At 52.6% G+C, this 20140-nt stretch overlaps 1 protein-coding gene and 1 non-coding gene across 2 annotated transcripts; both read right to left on the minus strand.

Moving 5' to 3' along the window:
* Window positions 1–10175: 10175 nt before the first annotated feature.
* LOC138987361 (U1 spliceosomal RNA) lies at window positions 10176–10337 on the minus strand. Its single transcript, XR_011463844.1, has one exon. It is a non-coding gene; the product is annotated as a U1 spliceosomal RNA (small nuclear RNA).
* Window positions 10338–11742: 1405 nt separating this feature from the next.
* VSIG8 (V-set and immunoglobulin domain containing 8) lies at window positions 11743–18767 on the minus strand. The gene is made up of 7 exons (XM_070368718.1): window positions 18741–18767; window positions 15731–16039; window positions 14982–15183; window positions 14637–14858; window positions 13784–13909; window positions 13250–13457; window positions 11743–12340 (listed from the first exon to the last, which is right to left on the minus strand). Exons 1-7 carry the CDS (start codon window positions 18765–18767, stop codon window positions 12058–12060), a joined length of 1377 nt encoding a protein of 458 aa, XP_070224819.1. The 3' UTR covers window positions 11743–12057.
* Window positions 18768–20140: the final 1373 nt, after the last annotated feature.

The following is a 20140-nucleotide window of genomic DNA, read 5'->3' on the forward strand; positions in this document are numbered from 1 at the left end:
CATTAAGTTCCTCCCAGTCTTAAGAATGAATTCTAAGTTAATGAATGAGTAAACAGTGGGGAAAATGCACGATGAAAGGATTCCACCAAGGTGTCAAAAACAAGCCATACTTCCTATAAAGAATAGTTACTCCAGCTTGCCTGCTTCTGCCATTTTGCTAAGTATGTGCTCAGGAAATGCATCAGAACTGAAAAAAAGGAGAAATAGGTCAAAAATAGTAATGCTATTGGCAGGAAAGCACAAAACAACAGGATACCAGCCAAATAAGCGAATGCAATACATACAGCAGTTAAAATATCACATTCTTCAAAATATTTAAGAATAAAGGGATGCTATCTTCAGATGCGAGCAGCAGAAACCAACTCTGGTTCTAACTAAGGCAGGAAAAGGAATTTATTAAAAACTTCTGGGTAACTCAGTGTCATAGTCAGTTTAAGCTGCTATAAAAGAATACGACAGTCTAGGTGGCTTATAAACACCAGAAACTGATTTATGTTTCTGAAGGCGGGGAAGACCAAGATCAAGACACCAACAGATTCAGTGTCTGGTGAGAGCCAGAGTCCTGAGTCACAGACAGCAGTCTTCTTGCTGGGCCCTCACATAGCAGAAAGGGTGAGGGATCTCTCTGGGGTCTCTTTTTAGCGGCACTAATTCTATTCCTGAATGGTCAACACACTTCAGTATTTTTGCCTGGAAAATCCCATGGACAGAGGAGGCTGGTGGGCTACAGTCCATGGTGTCCCAAAGGGTCGAATATGACTGATCACACATGCATGGTTTTGTTCCTGAGGGTTCCATCCTCAGGACCTAATCACCTCCCAAACTTCTCACCTCCAAATACCATCACACTAGGGATTAGATTTCAGGACACAAATTTGGAGGAATATAAACATTCAGCCCACTCAGAGAACTAAAGAAAATCCTGACCAACCTAGCCGTGGAAAGGATGAAGCCAGGAGGCCTTGGAGAGCGCAGGCCTCAGGACCACCTCCTTAGGCACTACCATGGAGTAAATCTGTCCTGTTTTCTGTTCCTGTGTTACTCGCTGAAGATTAAAACTCCCAACAAAAGAGTGAGCTGGCCTTGGTTCTGGGGCAAAGGGCCAGTTCTTCTGTGCTTCCAAGTTCTGGTATGAAATCCCATTAGTCCAAGATTTCTAGCCTTCCAGGCCATTTGGAAAGTATAGGTAGGTGTCAAAGGAAGAAGCTAGGACATGTTTTATGTAACTATTTGTTAGCCTTATTTATCATTATAAAAGTTAACAGTGGGCCTGAATATGGGGACCCCCCTCACTGGACTTTTTTTTCTATTTATTTATTTACTTATTTATTTGCTGTGCCGGCTCTTAGTTGCAGATGGCAGGCTCTAGTTCCCTGACCAGGGATTGAACTCAGGGCTCCTGCATTGGGAGCTCAGAGTCTTAGCCACTGGACCACAATCATTTTTTTTCTGTCGTGATTCCCATCCAGCTCCTGAAGTGAGACCCTCCGCCTGCCGCCCCATGATGAACAGCAAGCCCCAGCTCACACTGCAGCACAGAATCAAACTGTTCTGGAATCATGTGGGGTAACAACAGCCCCTAATTTCCTGCAAGACTGAGCCGTGTGTCTCCAGCTCATCACTCAGCACCTCTCTCCTGGGCAGCTTCCATGCCAGCGATGCTGGGAATACAGCTGTGAGTAGGACAGACAGAGAGTTCCGCATCCAGGAAGCTTCCATCTAATTGAGAGAGAGAGATGAAACAAACACACACAAATATTTAATTAAAACTGTGCTGAGCTCTAGAGAGAAAAAGAACTGAACATTGTGAGCAAGAATAATGAAGGAGAAGAATAGAGCTGGTAAGGGGCAACCCCCAGGGCCCTGTCTGAGGAGGGACATTCCCTCTGAGACCGGCATGGACAGTACTTAGTGATGCAAAGTAGGGAGGTCCTCCACGCAGAGGATAAGAGAGCAGAGGCCCTTCTAGAAAGACCTTGGCACATATGAACGTCTGAAGGATGGAGGGTAATGAGCAAGGGGGACTCTGGGAGAAGCAACAGAGATCAGAGCACGCAGGGTCTGGTAGGACATGGTAATATTTAAAATTTAATTCTTAAAGTAAAAGGAGGCCACTGAAGAGTTTTAAGAAGGGAAATGACATAATCAGACTTACATTAATCAGACTTACATTTTTAAAAGCTCCCTCTGGGGGCCTTGTGAAGAATGGATTGCAGGGACGGGGCGGGGCGCGGGGGGGAGTGGTTTTAGGGGGAGGAGGGTGAATGCGGGAAGATGAAGTTAGTGCAGGGATCCTGGCAAGATGTGATGACAGCTTGGAATTGAGGTGCACAAGCGTAGTGGGGGAGAAGTGGATGGACTAGAGAAATATCTAGGAGCTAGAACAGACAAAGTGTGTGAAAAGCATTAATAGCTCAGTCGTGTCCGACTCTGTGCAACCCCATGGACTGTAGCTCACCAGGCTCCTCTGTCCATGGGATCTCCCAAGCAAGAATACTGGAGTGGGTAGCCATTCCCTTCTCCAGGGGATCTTCCCAACCCAGGGATTGAACCTGGGTTCCCCACATTGCGGGCAGATTCTTTTCTGTGTGAGCCACCACAAGATTTAGGGATATGTGAGGGGTACTTGGGCAGGATGTCAGACCTGAGGAACAAGGCAGGTAGAGGTGCCACTTACCCAAACTGGGAATACAGAAAGAAGGGTAAGTTTTAGGGGGAAGTTAATTGTCCCTTAATTATCAGGGAATAGGACTTTAAAAGGAACAAGACATTTGGAGGCTGAACAATGTATTGTGTGAAATCATGTGAAAATAGAATGCTCAAATGTAGGTAATTTCAAACAATGCAACCTTATAATTTAAATGTAAATCGATTTAAGGAAGAGAAGCCATTGACCCCTCTTCCCTGGATCCACTCCCTCTCAGGACAGCTGTTTCATGCCTGTAATTAGTAAATTTCTCCATTCAGATCCAGAATTACATTCTAGACCCCAACACAAACCTGAGGTTGTAGGGACGGTAAGACATCTCAGGCAGACAGGGCCTCCCACAGCACGCTCGGCACAAACTGCCCCGGCTGATCCTGTCCTGGTTTGCTTCTCTGCCACCTGGCCTGAGTTCTGCCTACTCGCCCCAGAAAGCCCTGAAACATTCGAGACTCGAGGTTGATAATGATGAGGGTGAGCTGGAGATACCTCACTGGCCATGAGGGGCCACCCTGGACCCCAACATTCTCTGAATGCAACCCACCCCACAGCATTCAGAGTCCCATCTAGATTGTCCAGGGAGAGCCCCAGTGAGGTCTCAGGGGAGCCCTTCCAAGAAGAGCCAGTGTCCTGGTCAGAGAAGAGCAGCTCACCACAGGAGTCATTGCCAGACAACATGATTGTCCTGCAGAGATCAGTCTTGACAACCAGCTCAGGGCATCCTTTCGTGAGGTCAGTGGAGGGTGAAGCAGGGGGTGCACAGGAAAGGGGACTTGGAGAGGAGCCCCCTCAGATCAGGCTGGCTGGGGAAAGGAGAGCTTCCCGGGATGGAGACCGGTGCCTGCCAGCAGGGGGCTCTCGGCCCCAGAGTTGAAGCAAGGTCAAAGCAGAGACCATCATTGGGTACCTAGTGCTCTGAACCTGGAATGATTCTTATCTTTCCGAAGGGCCAGTGGGTACCTAGGCAGAGGGAGGACAAGGCCAAGAGTCGGGGGCAACATGAGTCAGGGCCTTGGGCCGGGACAGGAGGGCACTAGTGGTCTGCTGTGCACCGTCCCTTGAAGCTGTGGCCATCTGGTCATCACCGACCGCGGTAAAAATCCTTCCCCTGACTCACAGTCTCCTATGAGGCTGTCCGAGCACCCAGTCTGAGGGACACACAAACGTCTCATCACCAAGTTGCCTCTTTCTGGGGAACCAACATGGCTTTAATGCTGCCGTCAGAGCACAGCCCCATTCCTGGAGAACTGAGTCAGCCAAGTCCTTTATGCTAAAGCTAAGAAGAATGTCAGGGAAGTCTGGGGAAGACGGAGAGGAAGCTGGAGTGTTGGACAGATGAGGCTTCGTGGTCATTTTCAGCAGAAGACGTAAGGGTCCTCAGTCTGGAGCACGGAAGAGGGCACACCCCTTACCAGGGAGCATACCAGCTGACACACACACCCCACCTCCCCTGTCCCCCAGCCCCGCCCTGGGAGTCCTTAAGATGAGATGACTCAGCAATTAGCAGCCCCAGCCCACACCCTCCATTCCAGACAGACCCACCTTTGCCTGTCCCTGAATCCGACGAGCTCGTGCACTTTGATCATTTTTGCAGGTTCTTCCCTTACCTCCCAGACTAGAATATATCCCTTTATCCACCTTGTTCTCCAGTCGAAGTTCTGAAGTCCAGCCCTAGGCCCTCCTTCTCTAAGAAACCCTCCTTCAAGGGATCTCAGAGTATCACCTCTCCCAGCTTTGCATGAAGCTGGATCAATAATCATGCGCCTCACTCTGCAATTTTTCCAAATGGATTAATGATCTCCCTAGGGAGGCTGGGAGACCCTGGGAGGGTCAGGTTTAATGCCCTGGTCCCATCACCGACACACAGTAAGCTGTAATGCGCTAAGTGGCTAACGCAGAAGCTGGGGACATACAGGTGGACAAAAGTGACCATGCTTCAGACAGCCCCTCAGCAAGGAAGCCAAACGTGTCCAACTGGAAGATTCTGTATCACCCTGGCTTCTCCATTGAGAGTAAGTGCAAGTGAAAAGCGGGGGAAGCAGGGGGATGCGTGGAGTCACTCTTGCTGTAACCCAGGCAGGAGATGATGGTGGCTGGGGGCCGGCAGGTAACAGTGGTGGACGAGAGGCTGGTCAGAGGTCGGATCCACTCTGAAGGGAGACAGTTCCTCAGATGGGATGTGTTGGGGAGACAGGTGAGTGTAAGAAAGGTTTTAAGAAAAGACATACTGGCTATCAACTGCAGGGGGCAAGATGCTGGGGGAAGTGGATCAGGGGCAGGGTTTGGGGCATGCTGAGTTTGAGATGTCTGTTACATATCTAAGTAGGTAGGGGAGCGTGCATTGTGGGAGAGAGGCCTGGCCTGGGTGGATAAATTTGGGTTTTATAGGCATATCAATTTTATTTACATATTTGGGGTATACTATTTTTTATTAACATTATTTTTCAGACAATGACTCTAAGTATATACTGGCCAGACATTCAGATTTGATATAAAGATAAATGGACAAGCAGTTCTCAAGGTACAATGTATGCAACAATTAGAGACAATCTGCTGCTGCTGCTGCTGCACACTCAGGAGCAGCAGTATAGGGACAAGCTGTGCAGTTGAAGGAAAGACCCCAGCCATTCAGGACTAAACAGAGGTCATTGGGCATATCCATTTTAGATGGATGGATAGATAGAAAGGTAGCGGCCAACTGGGAGATGATTCCCACCCTCCTTCGTCACTTTCTCTAACTGAGTGATACATTCCTAGAAAGGCTAATGGGTACTGAAAGGAAGGAATCTTACTTCCCCACAGGAACAATGTTATCATTGCAGATCAGGCTCCTGCCCAAGAACCTGTTGCTCAATTTTTTAATGGCAGCAATCTATCTCCACAAGTCCTTAATAAACTGAACGGGAAGCCTGCACACTGTATAGGAAAGAGCTTCCTAAGGAGCCTGTTAGTCCAAGGAACTGGGGCAGCTTGACCTGTTCAGCAGAGCCATGCCAGATGTCCACTTGCCCTGGACCAGAGATTTCCCAGGTCCTGCCTGACTCTGCTTATTGGCTTCCAGGCCCTTTTAGGAAGGACAGTTTTCACATGCACTTTTGAGAAGGATCTGGGGGATATTTGTGGCTTTTTCCATCATGTGCCCGTGAAGTCATCGGGGGCATTGGCTATTGTCACCCCAAGTTGGGGGAGGAGTTGATTGTCTGTCTGATTGTCATCCATCACACTAAGTTCAAGGAAGGTCAGCTCATGGAGAGGTTCTGAACTCTTGAAAGGAGCAGATGTTGAGAAAAGAGGTGACACAGCCCTGACCTCGGTGGAAGCCTAGTCTGATGGAGGCGAGAGGATGCAGGAAATTCCCAGGACAGGGCAGAGAAAGCAAAGTCAACACCACTTCCCTTTATCTGGGAGACTGCCATCATAGAACAGGACATAGTTAGGGCGCCTTTCTGAAGAACTGATGCAGGATGAGAAAGAGGATGTGAGAGGAGGAGAGGGTTACAGGCAAGGAAAACAGCCTCTACCAAAGGACTGAGTCCAGGTGGGGGTTGGGGCTGTAGCTGGGGTTGGGAGCTGAATCCGAGCATTGAGCATTGCAAGGGGAGCCACTTGCAAGTTCAGGCAAGTCACAGCAGGGAGGGCAGGCACCCCATGGCTGCAAGTGGCATCCAGGCAGAAGGTGGGCAGCGGGGAGGGGTGCCCTGACCAGGAGGTGTCTGTGGGGCCTGACAGGCAGCAAGCGGGGCCTGTAGTGCACAAAAGGGGCTCTATTTCAAGATGGAGCTGATTCTCCCAAAAATGTTGAAGAAAATCTCCGTGCCCTCTGCTGGGAGGGTCCCTCCTCAGCTTTGGGAGAGCTGGGTGAATACTCTGCGGGAGGGGCCATCAGGTCAGTCCTCCAAGGGGCGCCACAGTTGGCACCAGGCCCAGGGAGGCAGTTGATGTGGCCTGATCCCCAGGAGCTGAGAGCAGGCAGAGGTGAAAGGTCACAGAGGCCACACCCTGGTCCCGGGAGGCAGCGCTGAGAATCCTGGCAGCTCATCCTCAGGCCTGGCTCGGGCCTGCTGAGCTTGTGTTTCAGGTGCTTCCTGTTATTATTAGCATCACTATTGCTCAGGAGGATTGCCGTCAATATTAATATATGCACACGTGTTCCAGGATTCAGAGGCCAGGCCTGGTTCTCCTGCTTTACTACTCGCTGGGCCCTGGGCTGCTCACCTAATCCCCTAGATGCTGAGCATCTCCAGATTCAATCCCAAGGCTTCTCCTCACTCTTTCCCCCTCCTTGTGGACCTCCCACTACCTCAGCCTCCAACCTTGACCTCTGTGTGGTTAAATCGCTGCCTCCGGGTCTGCCCTCCTCTGAAATTACACATTGAGGACTAGGGGCTTGGGATCAACCATTTGCAGAGCCCCTACTCTGTTGTGTCTGACTCTTTGCGACCGCATGGACCATACAGTCCATGGAATTCTCTAGGCCAGAAGACTGGAGTGGGTAGCCTTTCCCTTCTCCAGAGGAGCTTTTCAACCCAGAGATCCAACCCAGGTCTCCCACATTGTGGGGAGACTCTTTACCAGCTGAGCCACAAGGGAAGCCCAAGAATACTGGAGTAGGTAGCCTATCCCTTCTCCACTGGATCTTCCCAGGAATTGAACCAGGGTCTCCTGCATTGCAGGCAGATTTTTTTTACCAACTGAGCTATGAGGGAAGCCCCTACTATGTACCAGGCTCTGTTAAAACCATGTCACACAAAATAGCCTCTTACTATTCCATTTCACAGATGAAGAAACTGAGGCTTTGGGAACTTATTAATAATAAGGAACCCAGGTCTGTCTGACTCCAAAACTAGGGCTTTTTCTTATGTTGTTGTTGTTCAGCTGCTTAGTTGTGTCCAACTCTTAGCGACCCCATAAACTACAATACATCAGGCTTCACCAACTTCTGGGGTTTGCTCAAACTCATGTCCATTGAGTCAGTGATGCTGTTCAACCATCTTATCCTCTGTTGTCCCCTTCTCCTCCTGCCCTTGATCTTTCCCAACATCAGCTCTTTGCATCAGGTAGCCAAGGTACTGGAGTTTCAACTTCAGCATCAGTCCTTCCAATGAATATTTAGGGTAGATTTCCTTCAAACAAGGATTGACTTGTTTGATTTCCCTGCTGTCCAAGGGACTCTCAAGAGTCTTCTCCAACACCACATACGTGGACATGACTAAATCACAAATATTTACTACACGTTTTCTTCCTCCTTCCTTTCTTTCTTTTCTCCCCAAGCTAGCCAGTATGGGTCCACCATCACCTCAAACTCAGTTGCTACAAAAATAAGCTCGACAGTTTCACCTTCACCCTCCTCTGCTAAGTGTCCTGCCTTTGTCAAGGGCTTTGGTCTCCTCCCTAACAATGTTCCATCCTCTGTCCTTCTAAAATACATCTGGAATAAAATAAGTAAAATAAAATAAATCCAGGAAGGCTGCTGAGGGCAATGGCCACAGATGGCAGATGGGTGGCGGGAGGCTGTTTTGTCTGCTCCCTGCTGGCAGGCAGTGACCTGGCCCATGTTCTTCTAGATCCTCCAAAACCACCACCATCTCCTCGCCTGCACAGTCCCATGCCTCTCAACGCTCTTTGCCGTTCAGCGTGTTCTTCTAATGTAACTGCAAGGAACTAAATGGAATCCATTTTGTTTCCACACAGCAGGAATAAATTAAATGAGTCCTCCAGATGGACTGGATGGAGGAAGAGCATGAACTCCAGAGCCTCACCCGAGGCTCCCTTGGGAAGCAGAGGGGGCAGGACTAAACCTCCAAAAGAATGCTGCCTAAGCTGTGATTGAGTAATTAGCTCTTCAAACCCCTTTGTTTCCAGCAAAGCAGGGGAAACAATTAATCCCTCCATAGAGTCAAGCAGTGTGACTGGGCCTAGAGTAATTGAAATGTAATGGGGCAGCAAGCATAGTTATTCTACCAGAAGCACAGAAGAAAAACCACTGGGGTTTCACACAGTTACGTTTTCGGGACATAATAGAGGATGAGTAGGGAATGACTTCCTAAAACCTGAATAAGAGGATCAGAGAGGGAACCGACTCAGGAATGACTCAGGATGTCCCGTGAGTAGATTTCTCAGGGTTGGAGAGCCATTCACGGAAGATATGTGGATGGGAAGTTATGTTGTTGATGGTTACCAAGGACATATAAACTGTCTGAGTAATTTTTCATTGACTAGAGAAACTAGAATTCAGTTTTGGCAAGGCTGGGATGCCAAAAGGCAGAACTAGGAAGTGGGTGCTCTGTGTGTCTCTGGAAAAAAAGAGAAAACTTGAGACTGCACTTAAGATTCCCTCGCTTGAAGCAACATTTGTGTGCACAGCCCTCTGCCAGCTTGCAGATATGGTCTGCCTAAGTTTGGCGAGTCAGTTGTTAAATGCAACCATTATTAAAAATAAAAGTATAAAAATTTACAATTAAATGAATTCTGCTGAGACACAGGAGATAAGCATTCAAAATTCACCCTATCCCAATTAGTCTGCTACAGTTCATGACTGTCTTAATTCTTGAGGTTATTTACTTCTGCAGAGATGGTGTGATAGTGTACATTTCTCCTGACTCCACTGCAAGGACATCACATCGGCAGCCTGAAGTCAGCCATGGTGGGGGAGTTTACATCAGGGCAATAGCAAATGATACACATTAGGGCCTTTTGGCCCCCTACATGCTCAACTTCACTCCCAAAACCACTCGTAAACATTTACCACCATAAATGTTCTCCAATACTGACAAGGTTTCAAGCAGGAGAAATGAAAAAGCCCAAAGTGTCCCTGAAGCAAAACCTTCAGAGCAGAAACTCCCATCCTTTCTCATCCAGAGGTGATGAGTACAGTGATCATTTATTTAGGGATTTAGGAACTTCCTGGGCTTCCCTGTTGAGTCACCCTGCCGAAAGTTGTTTCCAAAGTCTCTCTAAAATCTCTTACTGCTTCTTAATGAGCTTTTCTTGCCAGCACCTTGTTGTTCTCACCCTTCAAAGGAAGGCTAAGTCTGAGCATGGCTCCCTGGTTCCTGGAATGGGGAAGATGATGTCATTCAACACAACCTGCACAGCTGGCTGCCTCTGTACCTCACTTCCTTGCAGGGAGCTGAGCTGGAGGGTCTCAGACTGGGAGAGCCCTCCCAAATCACCCTATTCAATCCCCAGCCTAAGGGCAAAAATGTGCCAGGCCCAGCATCCTACAGTTCTATGAACAAATCATCCTACAGGTGCTGTTAAATGTCTCCAAATAAATGAGGAAGAGATGGTTCCTGCAGTTCTCTGCTCTCCTCACTTAGTCCCCTTACTCCCTCCCATTGTGTCCCCATCCATCCTCAAGAATCCCCACCTCCCCCGCAACCCCACCCTCCACCCCCCCACCCCCACTCTAAGACATCTCTCCCTGGCTCCCTCTGTTCCACCATCATCTCTCCTTTCTTTTGTTTTTCTTCAGGAGAAAGTGTGAATGCAGTCCCCCCCAGCACAAATTATGCCATCGAGTTTCCCACATTTGAGTAAATCACAGGGGCAGCACATCCCGAGTGCAATGGGTGAGCCTCGCCCTGGCAAAACCACCTTCATGATCATGGTGTCGCCCCTGCCAGGTAAGTGTCATCTCTCCTTTCTCTTCCCAAACTCTATCAAGGCAGAACCAGAGACGCCATTACCCTTTTGCAAGTACCCAAGCCAACAAGAAAGTTTTCCTAGTTACGTACAACCAAGCAAGGTTTCAGAGCTTCCTCTATCAACAAACTCCGAGGTCCATCCATTCCCCACAGTTCACATGGCCACAGGGTAGAAGCAGAAAGACTTCAGGAGCCCAGCTTCTCCTTAAGAGAAAAAAAGGCAAAAAAAAAAAAAAAAAGACAAAGAAAAGGAAGTGCTATGCTCTCAGAGGCAGGTGGCTGGACAGAAGCAGGTAGAGCAGAGTGACCGTGAAGTACTATTATTGTCCTCAGAAGACCCTCAACCCCTAAACCAGGCACAGCTCCAGTCGTGTGCCTGTTGCAATCATCCAGCGTGGAGTACAGCCACTTGGTCCATTAGAGGCAGCTGAATTGAGAATGTGATGCTTAGGGCTCACGAAGAGTAGCACTTGGACCAAGGGATAAAAACAATGCGGGGACCCAATTTGAGTTCAACAGGAGAAACATATCTCTGACAGGCAGAGGCCAAAAGGACTGATTTGGGAGGTGCCACTGCAGGTATTCAAGAAGAGGTTGAAGTATCTTTTGTCAGGAATGTAGAAGAAGGAATTCAAATGTCAGGGAAACAGCATCAGTCTGAGAGTCAAACACGCCTGTTATTACCTGTGACCTTGGTTAAGATACTTAATACCTGTGAGCCTCAGTTGCTTCATCTATATAATGGGATACTGCACCTCACAGGATTAAATAAGAAGAAATATCAGAAAGCACCTGGCATTCAGAGGGTGCCCAATAAACGTCAATCCCCTTTCCATTAAAAAGGGGGCTAGGTTAGATGAACTTAGTCTTTCTACCCCAGAGTAGGGCTCTGAAACCTTTCTAGTTGTTGAAAAGGATGGCATACATCTGGGAGAGATCAGGAAGTCAGGATTTGCTAGGTGAGAGGAGACGGAAGAAAGATGCTGAGAATGGTCAGGGAATATTCAGAGAGGTCATGTCTGCCGGTTCCTTGTTTTCTCTTTTGATTTCTGGAATAAAAGAGAAAAGCAGGATTCTGGATTGAAAATCAAGCCTGAGGAGTCTCCGTCTCGGGAAAGGGTAGGATTAGACAGCCCCTTCCAGCTCTGACTGCTCCCGATCAAGGAGGGTAAGGGGGACATGTTCAGGAAATGATACTGGACAACAGGAAGCAAAGACTCCTCCCCTACCCCTGAGCATGGCCCACCACCCTGACCCCATGCCCAAACCTCCGTGGAACCACAGCCACCTCAGTCTCGAATCTTACATTTTCTTTATTGTGCTAACTCTGCTGCCTCGGATCTCACATTCACAATTCAGTCCAGATCCCCACCCACCCAGCCCCCGGGGCTCTCTGCCTTGGCTGGGGACACGGGCCACCGGCCTCGTGCGCTCTCGGACTTCCTCCTCTCTCCCTCTCCACGAGCCTGGGGCTCCAAGGATGAGAAGAGGGCCCGAATGGCCTTTCTGTGCCGTCTCCCGCCCTCTCCTACGTTTAAAGAAGGAGGCTCAGCCGTTCGACTCAGTTCCCGAGGGAAACGTCCTCAGCCCCCAGCCGCCGCGCGGCCGGGAGCAGCCGAGGTCGGCGCCGGCCGGAGCGCGTCCCCAGCTGCGAGCAGAGAGCCCCGCGCCCCACTCCCAGCCGGGGCGCAGCCCAGCGGCGCGCGCTCACACCAGCAGGCCGTCCTTGCTCTGCAGCGGCCCCTCGGCGGCGCTGCTGGCGGGCTCGGCGCTCTTGACCTGGACGTAGACCGGCGAGGGGCCCGCTTCGCAGGCGGCGGCCGCGGGGGCGGGGCGGGCCGCCAGGGCCACGTCCTCCGGGCCGCCGCAGGGCGGAGGCGCGTACTTGCGGCGCAGGGAGCGGCTGACGTTCTGCGTCGGGTACCCCAGGAGGTGGGTGACGCGGTTGCCGCGCCCGCTGGCCTTGCACCCCGGCGCCACGGCGTCCTCTCTGTGGAAAACAACAGGCGGGCGGGTGAGCGGGCTCCTCCGCGGCGCGGCGTGGGCACGGCCTGGGCAGAGCCGGGGGCTCTTGGCAGTCTCTCGTCTCCCGCGCCTCCCTCCGCCTCCCCTCGCCTCTCAGCCTCAGCCTCGACCTTCTCTCCTCTCTGCCCCTTCCTGACCCGCGGCTCCGCAGCGTTCCCGGAGCCACCGTCCCCATCCTCCTCCGGACGGGGCTTGTCCACACATGTCCGGACAGCCCACGGCAGGGCAGGCCGCCCCATCTAGGCGCCCTCCTGTCCCCTTCTCATGTTTTCGCAGAACCACCGGCTCTGATAGAAAGGGAACCTTGGAGACCCAGAAGGAGCTGCTTTCCCTGACCTTCTTTCCTTCCTTAACCCTGACCTTGCCCTCTCTCTTCCTCTTTTCTCATCTCTCCTCTCTTAATCTTCTCCATCTTTTTCTCCATCCCCAGGGTATTGCAGTCATTAGCACTACTAGTCTTGTACTATTTTTATTTCTAGTTTGTTTCTAATATAAGTTGTTAGCACTATTCTTAATATTAATGAACTCTTCTTAAATAGGCATGTCCAAGAATTCTCACCGGCGCGATACAAGGGAAAAGTGAAAAATACAGGCCCTGCCCTCCAGGAGCTTACAGTCTAGACAAGACAGAGAGGTGCAAAGACGCGAAGGAGATGGAGGGCAGGAGAGCAGAAGTGAAGACTGGCAGGGAAAGAGGAAAGAGAAAAGCCATGCGATGAGTGGCCGGTTGACATGCTCTGGTCCCAGCACTCCTTGGCGATGGTAGGCAGGGTGGGGTTGGGGGTCCCAGCCGGCCGGTGGTAGGCAGGGGTGAGAGGGAGCAGGGCGCCGGTCCCCTGCCGCGCAGCAGCATGCAGCATGCATCAGGTTTTACCTGATCTCATTAGACAAGTCGCCGCAGGCCCCTCCGCCGACCCCGCCGCCGACCCCGCCGCCGTAGCCGAAGGCACCGCGGGAGCCGCCGCCGACCCCGGCGCCCCCGCAGCAGCAGCAGACGAGCCCCCAGATGCCCACCAAGAGGCAGCCCAGCGCGAGCAAAGAGCCCAGCACTGCGCCGACGATGATTCCTATGCGCCGGGTGTCTGGGGAGAGAAGTAGAGACTAGTCAGGCTTTCTGCAGCCTAGCAGGTGCTTGGCTAACCCGGAGTGGCAAGCACAGGACTTCTGTATGAAAAAGGATGGGGGACCCAGGAGATCTCAGGGCCCTTGGACACACAGGGAGGAATATATGGGGAGAGGCAAGTTAACTCCTCATATTTGCATGTTTCTCCCAGGGCTTCCTGGCTGACCTTGGCAGAGCTATATGCATTGATGAGACCCATAAGGCTGATCCTGCTGAGACTCCAAAATACAGCCCAGGTTCCTCCCATCCAACCCTCCCAGCCAAGGAGCCATTGCCTGCACCCACCTGAGACCTTCACCTCCACAACACACACGCTGTAGCCCACGTGGTTGGCCACTGTGCACTGATACAGCCCATCATCCTTGTAGGAGATGTCCTTCAACACTAGGTCACCGTTGTTCAGGCCTGAAACTGAAGGAGCATCAGAGGGCAATGGTGAGGCCAAGGGGCTTGGTGTTTGAGAGCTTGACCCCAGCCTAGACCACTGCAGGATGGCCCATGGAAGGAGTGTGTGTGTACACACACAAGTCCACCCCACTGTGTCCAGGTGAGTCACCTTCCCCTGCTGAAAGAGAGGCAAGGAAGGCCCCTTTCCCAGCAACAGGAAAGAAACCATGATTTCACTCTCTGACCTTGGGGAAATATGCCCCCTCCCTGAGCCTCGGTCTCCTCATTTGTGCATTGAGGACCAGGTTAGACCAGAGGAATTCTAAGGCTCCTTCCAGCTCTGATCGTCTTTGATTGTGAGTACCAGTCAGCATCTCTCTGTGCCAGCAGTTTTACACACCTCATCCCGTGTAATTCTCACACGCCCTTGGAGGATGGCCCTTAGCATTCCCTTCTCATATACCGTAGAATGAAACCACAGCACAGAGAGGCCAAGCCACTTGCCTGAGCCTTGCTGCCAGTCACGGTCCAGCCAGAATGCAAACCCAGCTCTATCTGAAACCATGCTCTTTCCGAATTAGTCATGCTGCTTTCGACTGACTCTCCCCTTTTGCCTTCTCTTCTTCCCTCTATAGCAGCTTCTGGAACAGGCTCCAAGGAGGAGTCTCCCACAGCTGGTGCCGCTGATGACCTAGGGGAGCCCCAGCGGGACCCAGCATCCCCATCTTCCCCTCTCCCAAGGCCCCCTCACCTTGACTGATGGAGCTGTGGAAGGACTCATGGTAGGAGAGCTCAGAGTGGAAGCTGTGCTGAGAATGGTAAGACCCAGCCCGGTAGGGGTGAGTATGCCCGCTGATCTTGGCCCACTTGTAGGTGAGAGGTGGGCTGCCCCCATTGGCGAAGCACTTCAGCACCACATCATTGCCGTGTGTAAAGTGGCCCTCAGACCAGCATAAGGGCACCGCAGGCCGCGCTACAGGGAAGAGGGTAGTTGTGAGCCAGGGCCCAGCCAAGAGGCAGAGCCAGGCTCAGGGTGGCCAGGCCACCCTTGATTCTGAAGGCTGGGGAAGGGGATCCCAGAGGAGCCTGCTCACACCTTGGACGGTGATGATGACCCGCCGGGTGGCCACGGTGGTCTTCTTCACCCGGCACTCATAGGTGGCTGTGTCGGAGACTTGCAGGTTCGAGAGGGTAATGGAGGCATCGTACTGGCTGGGGTCTGAGGCTGCAAAGCGCACCCTCTGCTGCAGATGGGGGAGGTTGCCATGGTTGATCGTCTTGTCCTGGTAACTAAGGAACTGTGAAGAGAAGGAAACAGAGATGGTGAGACAGGTAGAGCCAAGGAAGGCCTTGTGGATTGGCTGTCTGGGGCAATTCACTGAACTTCCCTGAGACTCAGCTTTCTTGGATGAAAAACAGGAATGATAATGCCTGATCCACTGACTTTTAACAGAACGTGTGAGATCATATGAAATCAGGCACTCTCTGCCTAATAGCTACCTCCCAGGGGCATGTGAGGATTAAATGGGATGAGATGAATATAGCCACAGGCGCACAGAGAAGCTGGATGGTACTCAATCAAAGGCTATCTGAGCTGGAAGTGTAAGGTCGGGCCAGGACAGTGCCTGTCTTCCTTTTGGAGTGGGGTGGGAGGAGGTGGCCTGACTGACTGGCTTGATTGGAAATTACACAGCTCCTCCCCATTGCCCCATTCTCTCGAGAAGCCTTGGGGAAAGTTCAAGGGCTGGGTTTTCTTATTCGCCCTGCAGTGTGCTAGCTGCCCAACAAGTGAATACTATGAAGTGTGGAGTAAGGAGAATCACGTACCCAGAGAGAATCACTTACCACATTCTCCCGATGTGAGGGGTCTGAGTTGACCTGCTTCCACTCGATGTCCAGCCCATTAGGACCGTAGTCCTCAGGGTCCAGGATGTAGGGGCAGCCCAGCCTCACATTGTCACCTTCCGCCAGGTACAGGATCTCCTGGCCATCCCCGTTGATCCGTACAGCAGACAGCAGCGCTAGGATACAGGCAGGGCAGATGGGATAAGGGGAGCGGGACCAGGGCTTGGGATCAGCTTCAGCTCCCTTCTCTCCACCATTCCTTGTCAGTGGCAGCCCGGGCCTCAGTGCGGGTTCCTCAGGGAGTAGGGCCTGCTCTCAGAGTGTGCATGACTTGATCCATGCATATCTGTGCTGACTTGTGTTAGCGTGTGTGTATTCTATAACTGTGTAGAATTGCAGCTATACTGTTTGTATATTGTATATAGATAGTTATTAAGAATGCTTATATCTGGGACTTCTCTGGTGGTCCAGTGGTTAGGAATTCGCCCTCCAATGCAGGGGATGTGAGTGCGATACCTGGTCAAGGAGCTAAGATCCTACGCACTGTGAGGCAGCTAAGCCCATGCACCATGACTATTGAGCCAACACACTCTAGAGCCTACGCGCCACAACTCGAGAAAGCCCATGTTCTGCAGTGAAGACCCAGCACAGTCAAAATAAAAATAATAAACTTTTAAAATAAAATATGAATGCTTGTATGTATGCATGATTATATATGCATGTGTGGATATGTCCACATATGTACGTTGTGTGTTTATGAGTGTTTGTGGCTGCTTATGTGTACTGTAGGGAGATTTATGCACATGACTAGGTAGAGTGTCTGCTTCTATATTTACATGACAGGACCTGTGGGTGTGAGCGTGTGTGTGCCTGTGTGTGGAGGCATGTGGAGCACGTCGAGTTGTTAAATGCTCTGATGGAAGCGACTGGCTGGTTAAAAGCCACATCTGTCTGGACCAAGTGAAGTGGTCGTGTCCAGAGGCAGGAGGATGGACACCATGACCTCTGGAGTCCTCTGTGTGTCTGTGTGTGACAGTGCATATCTGTGGCTGTGTGCCCACGTGACGGTGTGTGCCTGGCTGTGTAAGTGCTCTGAGTGATAGTGTGTGCCTGTGTGCAGCTGTGACCAGGAGCTTGGCTGCATCCGTGTGTGACAATGCATGATGGCGTTGAGACCAAGGCCGCAGTCGTCTGTAGTATAGGACGGGCGAGCCTTGCGTGAAGGCATGTGGCATTGTGTGCTCTGCGTCATGCCCCCTGTGTGATCCTGTGGCTCAGGTATAGCCACCTTCACATGCTCGCTCCACCTGGGGCCCCTCCCGCTGCTACCAGCCCTAGCCTCACTGAGTCAGCCCCAAGTGAGGAGCCAGGATCTGGAAGCTCAGGACTGATCTCTCCCTCCCTCCCCTGAAGCCCCAGGCAAGTGCTAGCCCCAACCGGTTGGACCTACAGAGGAACACGAAGTTGGGGGGTTGGTACCCAAAGGGCCCCAACCCTGGCTGAGCGGGCATCACGCCACCTCCCAGTCTCCAGCCTTCCCCTCGCCCCCGGCCCCTTGCCCAGCCTGGCTCACTCTGCAAGAATTAGCGAGTCCTTTGGCATCTCAGCCCCTGGTCTCGATTGCTCATCCTGCTTTTGCTTCTCTGGTTCTCTCCCGGGACCACCTGCACACTTAGAGAGCGTCTCACACACACACACGATTACACACTGTCACAGCCAGAGACATCAACACACAGACACAGTCTTACACGCCTTCAAAATGCAGATACCTACCTATGGAGTCCCACCTTCCTGTACACACAGACACTGTCAGATCCACACAGACACACAGTCATACAGACACAACTACACACAAACACAGGTACATATTAATCCAGAAGATACACCCACTGCATACACTGGCAGTCCCCCATGTGCGTTCATTCAAGACTAAGCTGCAGAAGCTTAGCCTGGTTCTTAGAGAGCCAGCAGGAGCCCTTTCAACATCCGCAGCACCACAGGCATCACTGAACCTGCCCCTCAGGATCCCAGCTGGGCCATCAGCCATGCCCTGAACCCGCCCCCCACCCCTGCTCAAGCCTCCAGGGTAACCCAGAGCAGGCAGACTAGCTGCTGGGGCTCTAACGGGACTTGGTGATGCCTTCTCTAGCCCCAGGCCGTGCTAACACCAGCCCACTCCTGAGATAAAGATCCTAACACCATCTGCCAGGCCCTGGGCTGGCACAAGGCAAGCCAGAGATGAGCCAGAACTCAGTAGAGTGCGGAGGCTCCACCCTGGGGAAGCAACAAGAGAATGCTCTCCACATCCTGGGAGCCAGCCGGGTGGGAGGGTGAGTATTCTGGGCAGGGGGCTTGGGAGGGAGGGATGGACTGAAAGAGAGTGTCTCCACCCTGCACTAGGCAGAGTGTCTGCCTTTGTCCCAGGCCAGGGAGCCTCACCCTAGCCTTTTAGTTTCCCTAAATCTCTCTCAACCTCCTCCCAGGCTTTCTGCACCCTCTTGCTCTCCTGGGGAAGTCACTCCTGGTGTCTCACCTTCACTCCTCTTGCTGTGGTGCTAAGGAAGTACCTCCAGGGAGTGTGAGAGGAGAGAGAAGCTGGGGGGATGGAAGAAGACCAGAGTGGAAGAGCAAGAGTTGTGTGCAGAGACTTAGAGGAGGGGCAGGGAAATCACGACAGGCTTGCCAAGGAAGAGGGCAGATGCCTCAAAAGCCGTGTCTACTCTCAGCTTGTAAGTCCTTTGTGAATTTGTAAGCTGCTTCCAGAACCATGAACCCTCCTTCTGCAGATAAAGGAGGAGAAGGGAAGGGAGGGGAGAAACGGCAGCCCCCACAAAAGGTACACACGACACACAGAGATGTGCCAGGTCCCCACAGCACAGCTTCCACAGTAAGCTCAGCCAGGCCAGCTCCCACCAGACAGAGAAGATGTTGCAGGCTTGCTGCCAGAAAGGCGGACACTCATATGCTCCCTGCTCCCTGAGCTCCTCCCCTGTGCCCCCTCAGCCCGCACCCTGACCCCCGAGAGCATCTCAGCCATGTCCACCGATGCCCACACAGATGGGCTCTTGCTAGGACTTGCCCCATCCTGGGCAGGCAGCCTCGATGTCCAGTCCGGAGCCCTGCCCTCCACGCGTGTCCCAGGGAGGGGGCTCTGGGAGTCACCTTCCCCGCCCTCCCCAGGCTCACCCTGGACAGGCTGTGTGCTACCCTGGAGCTTTCACGGTGCAGGGGCCCAGTCCTGCTGGAAGCAGCCCATTCATTCTCCACCAGCCCAAGGCTCTGCCCTCTCCAGGCAAGTGGGGTGGGTGGGAGGCCCTCCCACTGGGGATAGCACACAGACCAATGGAAAAGAGATCTTTCCAGGCTCCTCCTCAGCCCCCACCCCCAGTTCCCATAGTAACTCCTGGTGAGCCCTATGCTCCCATTCACAGCATGTACAAACGTGTGTGAGCCCCACAGGTTCACGGACACAATGAAGAGCCATCCAAGAACACATGCCCCAAACCAAGTGCAGGGCTCTCCTGGGGAGAGGTCCCCTTGGCAACATCCAAACTCCAGCCCAGCAGGGCAAGGGGGGCAGCACCCTGCCAGGGAATCCGAGCCCACCTTCCAGGCTCCTCTGTGAGCCCCTCATTGCCTTTCTCCTGTGCATCCGGCATCAGGTGGGCATCCCGCCCCTGCCCAGCCCCATACCTGGGCTCAGGCACGCGAGCAGAAGGTGGAATGCTCCTCGGACTCCCATGTCTCTAGGTTCGGTGCTTCCTCCGCCGGGGCTAGGATCCCTGGGGCCGGTGGCTGCAGGCCGGCGGCTGTGGGTGTGTGGGGACAGGTGGAGGGAAGGGGAGCGGAGGGCCCAGACGCTGCCCGGGGGTGGCAGGAAGGTGCAGCAAGTGCCCTGCTGGGGAGCAGCCGGAGTTATTTCTACAGGAGGGAGGGGGCCTGGTCCCCGCCTTGGGGAGGAGTCCCAGGAGCCCTAATTAGCAGGGTGACAAAGAGTGGCCTACCCAGGCATCACCCAGCCCTTCCCCAAGCTCTTCCCTATCCTGAGAGAGGCGCAGGGTGGCCAGCGGGACTTGTAATTAGGCACCTGTTAAACTTCCACTTCCTCCTGGCCCCATCCTTGGGGTGACAACAGTCACCCAATTTTACGGCGTCCACGGAGCACCCCTCACCACTCATTTGTTGCCTCTTCCCTCGGGGAAATGGAGAAGAGGAAGGGGAAGCCAGACTGGGGGTTCAGGGGTAACCAGGAGCTGAAGGCTGGCGCTGACCCCAGGGCACTGTGTTTGACACGCAGGTTTCCAAATCCCACGCCCTCCTCATTTCCCTGACCCTGCAGACCCCCTCCCACCCAGGTCAAGACCTGTGGGAAAGGGCACCAGGGAAGGGGATGCTGGGACTGGAGGGGAG

Source organism: Bos mutus, chromosome 3, assembly GCF_027580195.1.
Source record: "Bos mutus isolate GX-2022 chromosome 3, NWIPB_WYAK_1.1, whole genome shotgun sequence".
Taxonomy (NCBI): domain Eukaryota; kingdom Metazoa; phylum Chordata; class Mammalia; order Artiodactyla; family Bovidae; genus Bos; species Bos mutus.

Excerpts from the sequence above, each read along its gene's own strand:
- VSIG8 (XM_070368718.1), bottom strand. The coding sequence starts at position 18,767 with ATGGCTGAGATGCTCTCGGGGGTCAGG. Across the intron at positions 14,859-14,981 it reads GGTCATCATCACCGTCCAAG|CGCGGCCTGCGGTGCCCTTA; the intron begins GTGTGAGCAGGC and ends TCTTCCCTGTAG. Across the intron at positions 13,458-13,783 it reads TGTGGAGGTGAAGGTCTCAG|ACACCCGGCGCATAGGAATC; the intron begins GTGGGTGCAGGC and ends TTCTCTCCCCAG.